At 38.1% G+C, this 13,030-nt stretch overlaps 2 protein-coding genes across 2 annotated transcripts; one reads left to right on the top strand and one right to left on the bottom strand.

The window, feature by feature from the left end:
- The first annotated feature begins 236 nt into the window (after positions 1-236).
- Positions 237-4,851, top strand: cript (cysteine-rich PDZ-binding protein). The gene is made up of 5 exons (XM_073828176.1): positions 237-347; positions 650-715; positions 3,147-3,201; positions 3,288-3,391; positions 4,009-4,851. Exons 1-5 carry the CDS (start codon positions 332-334, stop codon positions 4,071-4,073), a joined length of 306 nt encoding a protein of 101 aa, XP_073684277.1. The 5' UTR covers positions 237-331; the 3' UTR covers positions 4,074-4,851.
- Positions 4,852-5,227: 376 nt separating this feature from the next.
- gch2 (GTP cyclohydrolase 2) lies at positions 5,228-9,883 on the bottom strand. Its single transcript, XM_073828175.1, has 6 exons — positions 9,179-9,883; positions 7,961-8,070; positions 7,679-7,734; positions 6,503-6,534; positions 6,055-6,139; positions 5,228-5,825 (listed from the first exon to the last, which is right to left on the bottom strand). Exons 1-6 carry the CDS (start codon positions 9,489-9,491, stop codon positions 5,696-5,698), a joined length of 726 nt encoding a protein of 241 aa, XP_073684276.1. The 5' UTR covers positions 9,492-9,883; the 3' UTR covers positions 5,228-5,695.
- Between the last annotated feature and the right edge of the window lie 3,147 nt (positions 9,884-13,030).

The following is a 13,030-nucleotide window of genomic DNA, read 5'->3' as shown; positions in this document are numbered from 1 at the left end:
TTCCGGTAGAATGAAGTCACCAACAATAGCTCTAATTTAGGCAAAAACCAAAGTCCCTTTAAGGCTTTGTATATAATCAACGATAATAGTACATAATAAATAATTGTACATAATAAACGATTCCAATAATAAAATAATTTAAAACATTATTATTATTATACTATTACTGTTACTGCAAACTAATTTTTGTTTCGCTAAAGATAGCAAGTTGGGACCTTTGTTTTGACAACGTATCATAATACGCCACTAGACTAAGCAGTGTTTCTAGCTTCGTATTTACAATTCAGTACTATTTAGACGTGTTAGCATCGATTTTTGGACATATTTGAAGATGGTTTGCGAGAAGTGTAAGTATTTACACTGTAAATCATATTGTATATCAAAGGATATGCTGATGTATATGTCTGCGTCATTAATATTGTAGTTCGTATGCAATAATTCAGTAACGTTAGCTGTGGCTCGTTAGCAAGATTAGCGAAAGAAAACAAAACAGTGGCTATAAATATGAACGTCGCTTGTAACGTTAACGTTAGTTGTTTATGTCGACGATGATAAACACACCTGCTGTTAATTCTGATGTTAATCAAACATTAAATTTGTGGACTGACGTAAGTACGTTTGCGAATTACGTATGTTTCGATCTCCGCAGGCGAGAAGAAACTGGGGCGAGTCATCACGCCTGATACCTGGAAAGATGGGGCTAGAAACACAACAGGTCATTGTTTTAAAGATTCAGTATTGTTTATGTCTACCCTCTTATATATTTGTATTTACACTACCAGTCAAAAGTTTTTGAACAGTAAGATTTTACATGTTTTTTAAAGAAGGCTCTTCTGCTCACCAAGCTTGCATTTATTTATTCCAAAGTACAGCAAAACCAGTAATATTGTGAAACATTTTTACTGTTTAAAATAGCTGTTTTCTATTTTAATATATTTTAAAATTTATTTATTTTTCCCGTGATGAAGCTACATTTTCAGCATCATAATAGGTGTGTTCGAGCTCATGCTGCGCTGCGCAGACCGATCGGCGAGATTAGCCGAAAGCAGTCGGGGAGGAGCTGAAAACGGAGCCGTGAAGTCGGACAAATTGAAGATCTCGTTGCTCCCTCAAACATGGCAGATCACGTGGCGTTTGCCTACTTTATTGCAGATTAACTGGAAGCTATAGAAATACCTTTTTTTGTTGGAAGAAATGCAGCACATGCAAGTAAAGCAGCAACAGATTTCAGCATCAATCAATGTTGACCACATTAGATTAAATGTCTGTGACATTTTAGTTATTCCATAAAAAATATTACTTAAATATGCAGCTGAATACTATAAGTGGTCTGTATGAAAAAAGTACAATAATAAACTTATGCACAAATCCAATAAAAAGAATTTAAGGGAAAAAATGTACTGCAGTCAAAAGATCGTAAACTATTTACGAAATGGCATGCAAATTGATTTGTTATGCACGAAACACGCGTGATCATCGTCATGTGGTGAATGTGGCCAATCATGAGAAGCTGTGACGTCATCACAGCCTGGCGCAGTCCCTTCTGAAATGTTGCGCTGGCTGAGCAAGCCGGCTGTTCTTGAAACGCTCTCGCGTTACTTTGATGCCACACGTGAACGTCACGTGGCGTCGGCAAGTATAGGTCTCTGCAGGAAAGTAATGGGAGTTACTAGATCGGGGCGTTTTTAGACCATGGTACCTGATTGGCTGACGTCATAGTGACGGTAGGTTTAGGGGTGGGGTTAGGTAAAGGGAATCATTTCGATATCATGATTTAGAAACACCCAGCAGTTTGAAAACACCCACAAAATTCAGAAACGCCCACGTTTGCTCTGCAGAGACCTCTTCCTCGGCGTCGGCGCCGGTTCAAGTCGGACAAAATTTCTAACCGGCATGCACTACTTCAAGTCAGTCGCCGATCGGTCTGCGCAGCGCCGCATGAAGTCGAACGCACCTAATTACTCCAGTCATCAGTGTCACATGATCCTTCAGAAATCATTCTAATCTGCTGATTTGCTTTGTAAGAAACATTTTTATTATTATTATCAATATTTAAAACAGTTGAGTACTTTTTTTTTTTCAAGATTTTTTACATTTGCACTGTTTGGAGTCAGTCTTTTTATTTTGTTTTACTTATTTTTGGGGATTAAAGAAATTACAGAAATTAATACTTTTATTTAGCGAGGATGTTTGAAACTGATCAAAAGTGATGATAAAGATGTTTATAATATTACAAAAGATTTATTTTTCAAATAAAACTTAAAGGAGCAGTTCACTTTCAGAACAAAAATTTACAGATAATGTACTCACCCCCTTGTCATCCAAGATGTTCATGTCTTTATTTCTTCGTAAAGAAATGTTGTTTTTTGAGTATTTCTCTCCATATAATGGACTTCTATGGTGCCCCTGAGTTTGAGCTTCCAAAATACAGTTTAAATGCAGCTTCAAAGGGCTCTAAATGATCCCAGCTGAGGAAAAGGGTCTTATCTAGCGTTATTGGTTACAACTTATATACTTTTTAATCTCAAACGCATTTGATGTTAAAAAGTATATAAATTGTAATTTTTTTTTTTTAGAAAAGAAGCCATTGTTTTGCTAAACAAGACCCTTCTTTCCTCTGCTGTGATCGTTTCGAGCCCTATGAAGCTGCATTTTGGAAGTTCAAACTCGGGGGCACCATAGAAGACACCATAGAGAGAAATCCAGAAATGTTTTACTCAAAAAACATAATTTCCTTACGACAGCAGAAAGAAAGACATGAACATCGTGGATGACAAGGAGGTGAGTACATTATCTGTAAATGTTTGTTTTGAAAGTGAACTACTCCTTTAATAAAACATTTTTGTTGAACAGCAAATCAGAATATTAGAATGCTTTCTGAAGGATCATGTGACTGGAGTAATGATGCTAAAAATTAAGCTTTGAAATCACAGGAAAATAAATAAATGTTTATATATTTTCAATATATTACATTTTTATATATTGAATAGTAAAAACATTTCAAAATGTTATCAAATCAAATAAATGCAGGTTGGGTGAGCGGAAGGAACTTATTTAAAAAAAAAATCTAACTATTCAAAAACTTTTTACTGGTAGTGTATGCTTTGTCAACACTGAATACTAACCTGAAAACTGTTATATTACAGAGAGTGGTGGTCGAAAGCTTAATGAGAATAAAATGCTGACATCCAAAAAAGCCAGGTTAGTTGCTTGGAATTTAGTCTTAAAATACATTTAAATGTGAAAGTTATAATAACGTAATAACAATATGTATGCGATTTTTACAGGTTCGATCCTTATGGAAAGTCTGGATTTGCCACTTGCAGAATATGCAAAAGCTCCGTCCATCAGTCTGGTTCCCATTATTGTCAAGGATGTGCTTACAAAAAAGGTGAGATGTATGGAGTGTTTTCTCAACGCGGCATCAATCGGCCGTATTGCTGGCACTGAACCAAACTAAACACATATTTCGCTGATCATTGCTGCTGAAAAGTGTCAATTATTGTCATGTTTTGGGCTTTAATAATCAGTCAGACCGGGAAAAACATTTAGAGTACAATAGACTGCCAAAAGAGTGCAAAAAAACTGTCTGAGGAACAAAATGCATTTGTGCTTGGCCAAACTGAATCAAGTTTTCCAGGACAAGAATCTTGACAACATTCATGTTTGTTCTTATCATTTCCGGTCATGTAGGTGAAATATTAGCCTAATATCTTAATTAATACTGCTCATACGTATCTTTACCACCTATTAACTTTAGTTTGTCAAAATATTGCGCCCTTTCTTAGTTACTAAGTCCTTCTCTATATGATTTAGCAGCTTCTAGAAGCTTTTTTTTTTTTTTTTTTTTAGTAAGAGTGGGCATGGCCATTTGTAAATTTTATGGCTTTGGATTTCAGTCTCATCCGCTTCCAGCTGTTTTTAGCTGTACAAAACAGAAATGGTGTCTTACCATATTATTTAAATGTATTATCTTAATTATGAACCCTTCTTTTTCTTCTTTTGCAGGAATTTGCGCCATGTGTGGGAAGAAGGTTCTTGACACCAAGAACTACAAACAGACCTCAGTTTGATTTAGTATTTGTTGCTGGAGATTGAGATGTTCGTGGATGACCGTGTTGACTCTTCCAAGTGTTGAGAATGATCATTTTAGTTCACAAGAGAGTTAAGTTTGTGGCATTTTGTGGCAAAGACCTCGAAAGGAGTGCACTAGTTTATGACTGTATTTATATGAAAATATGTCAGTGGTATTTTTCTCTCACTTTACAACCTTAGAGCAATATATCGGCTTGTACTGTTTGGACAATTTAGATGCCTTCCTTGAGTACTTTTGCTAGGGAACATATTTTATAAATGTTTTTTTTTTTCAGTTGGAACCTCTTTTTTTTTTTTTTTTAAGAAATAATTTATCATTTTTAACACTACCGTACATGACGACTTTAGTTAGACATTTATTTGACATTTATTAAAAATACATTCTCCTCATGGCAATTTATTGCCCTTTTTATCTACTTAGCCATTGGACCTTATGTAAAATCTAGGCTTTGACTTTCAAATGCTCAAAAAGAAAAATATATACATCCATCTTGTTTGCCGTGATAATTCCTCTCCTGTTTCCATTGCAGTGCACTATTACAGAATCTAGTGTAAATATGAAACAAATAGACCATCAGCTCAATGTACAGTGATGTTTAAAACCAGTTTCCACTGTTGCAGATGTTATGTGATCAGTTTGTTATTTCTTTTTCAGTGATCGTTTGGAAATACATAGTTCTGGATTTCATGTCTCTTGCTCTCACATACTTGTATGATAATACGGTTTGTAAAGAGTAAATGTGGTGGATGCTCTTATAGTATGTGTAATTTTTTGCCATTTTAAGTGTAAGAAGTCACAAAATGGCAATACTTCAAAATAATTTCCTTCATTTCAATTAAATTAGGAATGGTCCAGGACTGTTTTCACATTTGTAAATATTTCTTGAGAAATAAAATGTTGCAGAAATCAGTCTTTTGCATAAGAAAGCAGCGACAAATGCAGTTCATGATGGTGCTTTATTTTGTAGTTGGCATAGTTGACATTTGCTTTGTTTTCTTATACAATTCCGTCCTATGTATTATGTAAAAAAAAAAAAAGTGACGATATCCTAATGGCAGTGTTGTTTATTTCTAACCGTATATAAATTATGCCACACAGTAATGTCACAATCTCCCATCGACTTACAGAACTATAAATTATTCAGCATGTTAGCTTATGACCTCTTAAATAGTATCTAATCAGAGTATATGACAAAGTTATATACAAGTTAGTTCTAGTATCTTTTGTATGAAGTCATAAGGTTAGACAAGAATCTGAGACAATATGTTAATTTAGTAGTTGTTAATAACAGAAGTAAAATAATAGAAATTCACATATTCTGTCAGTTTTTAAGGCAGCTGTGTGAATGTTTGGCTATTCAAGGTCTAGTAGTAGTAGTTCATGTAACACTGATCCTTTAATATTCACATTGTATATATGCAAACAGTGCTGACCTCTGAGTTCAGTGGTCTCAGTAGCTGTGGAAGGATCTACAGCTCTGGCTCAGTGAGATTCTCTTAGCACCATGGAGGGTTTCAAATGTTGAGAATAATCATTGACCTGTTCAGCTGTAAACACACTCATGGAGATGGAGTTGGAGCAGGGAGGGAAGTGTGATCCCTATGCGCTTTTAGTCAGGGCCAGAAACTCTTCTCGAGCTTTTGGATCCTCTCTGAACACACCCAGCATGGCGCTGGTCACAGTACGGCTGTTCATCTTTTGCACTCCACGCATGACCATACACATGTGACTGCAACAACAAACCTCCATTCAGCTGACAGATAACATTTGAAATACAAATTTTCACACTCATCACTGTAGGAATAATTCATCAGCCATGACCGATGAAGCTGAATGACTGTATTGTATTCTCAGCTTTAAAGTTACATGAAATCAAATCGCTTTGATGTCTAATAACTTTGAATAACGTACTGTAATCTATAATCAAATGATTGTATTTAATTTTTTCAAATACTTACGCTGCCTCAATGACGACGGCCACACCGACTGGCTGCAAGGCCTCAGAGATTGCCATTGCAATTTGTTTTGTTAGGCGCTCTTGGACTGTAATAAAAGTAATAGTAAAACACTGACAACTGTGACACTTTAGATTAGGGAGCATATTCATAACTGAGTTTTCCATCAATAAAATCCAAATTTCTATTAAATTGCAGAAAGTAATTTATTCCTGTTCCTGCAGTCATTATATCAGTCTTCAGTGCCACATGATCCTTCAGAAATCATTTTTATATGCTGCTTATATGCTGAAATATGATTTTTTTTTCAGGATTCCTTAATGAATGAAAAAAGAAAACTACTTATTTGAACAAAATATATATTTCTTTTATTACTCTTTTGAAGAGTAGTATAGGTCTGTCTCTCTTTTTTGGTATCCAGATAATAATGAGATAATGTTGTGATATTTACCTTGAAGTCTGCGACTGTAGATTTCAACAATCCTACAGAGGGACAAAAATATTAACCAAACATGCTACTTATTAAATCAAAGAATGACAATATTTGCAGAATATTCCTGTATGTTTTATGTTATATGGTGTTGTTCTGACTCTTTCTCATAAACATCCATTTTTAAATATTGTTTCTCAAACGTACGTAACTACACTGCAGTCAAAAGTAGGATTTTTAATGTTTTTTAAAGAAATTTCTTCTGCTCAGCAAACCTGCATTTATTTGGTCCAAAAATACAGCAAAAGCAGTAAAATTTTAAAACATTTTTACTATTTAAAATAACTGTTTTCTTTTTTATATATTTAAAAATGTAATTTATTCCTGTTATCAAAGCTAAATTTTCAGCATCATTACTCCAGTCTTCAGTGTCACATGATCCTTTAGAAATCATTCTAATATGCTGATTTGCTGTTCAAGAAAAATTACAGAAAATCAGAACATAATAATAATAATAAATGTTTTTTGAGCAGCAAATCGGAATATTAGAATGATTTCGGACGGATCATGTGACTGGAGTAATGATGCTAAAATTTCAGCTTTGAAATCACAGGAATAGATTACATTTTAAAATATATTCAAATAGAAAACAGTTATTTTAAATAGTACAAATATTACTGTACTCTGGATCAAATAAATGCAGGCTTGGCGAGCAGAAGAGACTTCTTTATAAAAATCTTAAAGTTCAAAAACTTTAGACTGGTAGTGCAAATGGTATATCGTAGACATATTTGTGATAGAATAAGTAATAGATATCAAAGAGACTGATGAATGGTGTCTCATGAAGTCTGGTTTATTTTACTAATGCAAAGGAAGCATCAGGCTTCACGTGATATTTTGTGAGGATTGCAATGTTAATAGTTCCCACAACTACCCGCAGTGGAGGTGGGAGTTGAGGGGGATTTCCTCAGCGCCAGAAGTCAGCTAGTCTGGCATTTTTCAGATGGGACACTGTGCCAGGCTTTGGATCTAAGCCTCAAGTGAATGGGCTGTGATAACAGAAGAACTCAGCCGCTTGTAACTAATATGTTCTCTTTTTCAGACCCACTCTGATGTGAGAACAAGGCCCTTTACCATCCGTCTGAGACTGGCACACTAAATTGTATGTATGTGTGTGTGTTTGTAAGTTATACTGACCTTGCAAGCTTACTGAGGCCAACAACTTTTTTACTCGGCAGATATCCTATGTGAACCTACAGAGTAATAAACATAAAGTCATTTATTTCATATGTACTTCGGCTCATTGAAAAGAACCCACTGACCTCCCAGCACTCAACACAAAGGTATGCGTCAATGATTCCCTTACAACCCGTGAAACCGCCTTGCTTAGTGGTGCAACATCACACAGAACATGAAAAGTATGAACAGAGTGGCTAAAAGCATCTTTCATTGATATTATCAGCAGACACTGAGACATACCTTGCCAAAAAATGGTACTAGATGATGTTCACAAAGTGAAAACATGTCAATATCTTTTACAATAACTAGCTCCTCGTGGTCTTCATCAAAGATGGCATCATTAAGGACATCTGTGGAAAACATATGTTGAAATGTAATATAACTGACACAAAATAAAAATATTAAAGGGTTTATGAAAGAACGAGAAAACAATATGCATTAAAAGCTCTCATAAATCAGGTCAGTTCAGGAGAAAGCAAATGCTTGAGTGTGATTAGTTTAAAGTAGTCCTTCACACCAGACTATTGAAGCTGGTGCTTATTGAGCAATTCCACAATGACTTATAAGTATTTTATACAATACCTCACCAGTGGAATTGGATAAAATAATTTTTATCATTATGTGACTGCCCAAACATAACCCACTGAAAAGCACTTCAAGTTATCATAGCTTTGGCTACTTTCATACGAGTAAATGTAATTTATAAAAACCCAGTTCAGTGATGAGCTAAGAACTACTGAGTGGAAAAATGCTCAGTGAAAAAACAGGTCTGAAAAGGGTTAATAAAATAAACAATGGAACTATGTATTAAAAACTAAAATATATCTAAAACATATTAATGTTTAAGTTTCTATATATACCCAATCGGCCAATAATTCAATGAGTTTCAGAGGGACTAGCCTACTTTATCTGTCAGTACTGTTGCCAAATCCGAGGTTTTCCCGCAGAATTAGGCTACTTTAACACTGTTGGTTATTTTGTATTACGTCCGCGGGTCGAAGCGACCCCAATAACGTGATATTTATCCAAAAAAAAAAAAAAAAAACGTGTGTTTCACCCTCCAAACGAACGATTTTTTTTTTATCGGGGGACCCCTTTCGAAATTGGACGGGTTTTGTTGTGAAAACCTGGCAACCCTGTCTGTCAGTGATTTTGGGAGTACCCTCGGTCTCAAGCAACACAAATGTTGTCTGACACAGTCAGCGAGTTTAAATACTTTTAAACAAAGCACAAACGTAGTATATTTCTATCCTAGCTGATTCTAGCTGGAAGTGTTCAAGCAGCGTAGCTGCTGTTGCTATAGTAACCTCCTCCGGTGAAAGTGATTTCTGCTGACTAACTTGCAATCGCTTATTAAAGCGTTGTTTGAACTATATTTATATTTAAAGCAAAATATTAAAATGAAACTGTAAGCCTATAATGTGATTATTTTCTGATTAATAATAATATGATACTTACCGAAGATGGTCTCATGGTAACCTTTGGTCAGGAACTGCATGGCCTTTGCTGCACGGAGCGGGGTTTTGAGGAGCCCCTGGCGGTCCGTGTTCTCTCCCAGACCTTGCAGGATGGTTGTGTACGCCGCCTCCAGAGCAGGTAACCGCGACTCATCCTCCGCCTCTTTCCGGGATGTCTCGTTTTTGTGCTGGACAGCGACTTTTTTCGTATCGAAATTTTCTGTCAGCTCGCTAAAGCCGTTACGGCAGAGATACTCTGTGACGATTTTGCCATTGCACAAACCGTTCAATTCTGCCGTCTTTTGGTATTCCATTGGATAATTATTATTTAAAAGAGTATAGATTATTAAAATGGTAAAATTAAGCAATAATTAAAGTAGTATTACTTATTTAAAAGTATAGTCGTAAAGCAAATAGCTCTCTGTTTCTTCAGAACTGCAACTGGTTCTCAGGTAGGCGTCTCAGGTAGATCGACGTAGTGCTTCTGAGTTGAGATTCAGTTGCAGTGTAAAGTCTCTCCCACTCAGCGTGGCATTTATAGGTGCCCTCCACTATCACTGTCCAATTGAACACGCCGGTATTTAGTTTGAGCACGCGCTCTATTGTGTTTTACACATGTCACAGCCTTTTTATGCGGTGTAATTGAATAATGCGTTACAGTCATGCACACGGCAGAAACTGATTCGTGATTTGCTAGTCTGAATGTAAAGACAGAAATGAGCGTCAAACTTCTGAGCATATGACCTCACGTGCTCACACATAAGCCAGACCCCCGTGAGCTGTATTAGACACGTCAAATTCTTTGAAAAGTTTTGAATTATAGCCTAATAGTAGTAGTAGTAGTAACAATAATTGGTTTGTTGTTAGTGATTTAGTTAATGGCAATTTAAAAGGTGTAGCTTAAACAAATTGCACACATTGCAAATTAATATTACATTCAATTATTATTTTGTATGTAATATTTTCCTTGTGTTTCCTAACGATTTAGTGACTGTCTTTATGGGCACATTTACTTTGTTAAAAATAATTACAAATAATTTATTGAGGAAAGGTTTTTAAGGTTGTATTTTATTTTTTATAATGTATTGGAGTCATATGACAGAAAAATTTAAAAATAGGGTAATTCCTCATAGCAGCATATCCAAGACTGATTTCTGTGACCAAGCTTGTTTTCCGAAAAAAAGGTTAGTTTTCTTGGGATTTTTCCTTGAAATTCAATCATGTGAATGTCAGGCGTGGACTGATAAGTTGATATTAGAATAGTTTACAGTTGGTTTTGTTTTGACTGTATGCAGCTAGACTTTATTTCATACAAAATGGGAAAAAAGTAATGAATAAATGAATGAACAATAAATTAAGTTAACATGAATGTTTTGTAATTACGCAAGTGCTACTTACAAATGTATTTGCTAAGAAAGTACAAAAGAACACAGAATCCAAGATCATGACCAAAAGGAGATTACTCCTTTATGCAATGTACAAAAATAACTCCATTGCATCAGTATATTGCGTCACCTGGATTTTTTTTATTTTTTTTTCTCGTGATGATGGTGAAGGTTCTGGTACATCTGGCCTTTGAGAGGTGAAATGGAAAGCAGGCTGACTGACCTAATAATTATTTCTTCCTAGGAAAAACATCCCATAAGACCTTAGTTTTTTTTTCGAAACACAAATTAAGATATTTTTTTATTAAATCCAAGAGCTTTCTGTCACGTTGGAAATAGGAGGTCTGGGTCCAAATGCAGGTGAGAAGATGTTTTAATGAGAATTATAACAAAACAAACAAAAAGCCAACACGGCAGACTAAACATAAACTGAAACATAAGCTTAACAAAACAAGAAACACGGTCAAGAGCCAGGATCTGAAACACAAAATACACAAGACAGAAGACAATGCAGCCATGAAGCAGGAGTGAAAGGTGAGAGTATTTAAAGACCGGATAATAGTGAACAGATGTGAGTGAATCAGTGTTAACGACAAGGACAGGTGAATGCTATCAGAAGTGCAGTGCAGGAAAGGGAAAACAGCGACCTCAGGTGGCTGAGGGAAGCCCCACAGCCCAGATCATGACAGTACCCCCTCTCAAGGGAACGGCTTCCAGACGTTCCCAAAACAAACAAAAAAAAATCTGGAGGGAGGAGGAACGGTGGAAGGTGCATCAGGGGGAGGGATGGCGGGCAAAGCCCGTGCAGCGGAGGAACGTGAGTGGACACTGCCGCCAGAGGAACGTGAGCTGACCTCGCCGCCAATGAAACAAGAGCTGGCCTGGCCACCAGTGGAACGTCCGCGGGCCCCGCAGCCAGAGGAATACGAGTTGGCCCTGCAGCCAGGGGAACAGGAACAGAGAGCGCGGTCACCGGCGCGTCCGGAACAGAGAGAGCGGTCACCGCCGCGTCCGGAACAGAGAGAGCGGTCACCGCCGCGTCAGGAACAGAGAGAGCGGTCACCGCCGCGTCCGGAACAGAGAGAGCGGTCACCGCCGCGTCAGGAACAGAGAGAGCGGTCACCGCCGCGTCCGGAACAGAGAGAGCGGTCACCGCCGCATCAGGAACAGCGAGAGCGGTCACCGCCGCATCAGGAACAGCGAGAGCGGTCACCGCCGCATCAGGAACAGCGAGAGCGGTCACCGCCGCATCAGGAACAGCGAGAGCGGTCACCGCCGCTTCAGGAACAGCGAGAGCGGTCACCGCCGCATCAGGAACAGCGAGAGCGGTCACCGCCGCTTCAGGAACAGCGAGAGCGGTCACCGCCGCATCACGCACAGAGTGAGCGGTCAACGCCGCGTCAGGCACAGAGTGAGCGGTCAACGCCGCCTCAGGAACAGCGAGAGCGGTCACCGCCGCATCAGGAACAACGAGAGCAGTTGTCTCTGTGTCAGGAACAGAGAAAGTGGATGCCGCCGCCTTCCCACGACACACTGTCTCCACTCCCACCGCAACGAAGGGGCGCCTCCGCATCTCCTCTGCGACACGGGCATCCATCGCCAGGCAGGCGTAGATATAATTGAAGCGTGCTGCCGACGCCGCCTCAAAGGACATCCCCTCCGTGTTGGGAGCAGAGGGAATGGTCGCCGCCCCGACCGCCGCCTCAAAAAAAAAAATCTTCCCCGCTGGACCCATTAGGGATGGCTGCATTCTGTCACGTTGGAAATAGGAGGTCTGGGTCCAAATGCAGGTGAGAAGATGTTTTAATGAGAATTATAACAAAACAAACAAAAAGCCAACACGGCAGACTAAACATAAACTGAAACATAAGCTTAACAAAACAAGAAACACGGTCAAGAGCCAGGATCTGAAACACAAAATACACAGAAGACAGAAGACAATGCAGCCATGAAGCAGGAGTGAAAGGTGAGAGTATTTAAAGACCGGATAATAGTGAACAGATGTGAGTGAATCAGTGTTAACGACAAGGACAGGTGAATGCTATCAGAAGTGCAGTGCAGGAAAGGGAAAACAGCGACCTCAGGTGGCTGAGGGAAGCCCCACAGCCCAGATCATGACACTTTCTGACCCTGCATAGACAGCAATGCAACTGGCACGTTCAAGCCCCAGACATGTATAAAATAGTTCATGTGACATGTGACAAAGCTGTCAGATTTTATAAAAAAAAAATCTTAATTAGTGATCCGAAGATGAACAAAGGTCTTATGAGTATGGAACGACGTGAGGGTGAGTAATTAATGACTATTTAAATTCAGAACTATTCAGAAACCAAAATATATAGCTGAGCTGAACTGAAGGATCACTAAAAAGCCAGAGTTCTTATCACAAGTGGCAAGACCTGCTGCATGCTCTGCTTAATGTAGACCTGCTGTGACATTGTACAAGGGTTATGCTGTTCTGCTGTTAA

This window comes from Garra rufa, chromosome 22 (assembly GCF_049309525.1).
Source record: "Garra rufa chromosome 22, GarRuf1.0, whole genome shotgun sequence".
Taxonomy (NCBI): domain Eukaryota; kingdom Metazoa; phylum Chordata; class Actinopteri; order Cypriniformes; family Cyprinidae; genus Garra; species Garra rufa.
This window is presented reverse-complemented; position numbering and strand designations above follow the sequence as displayed.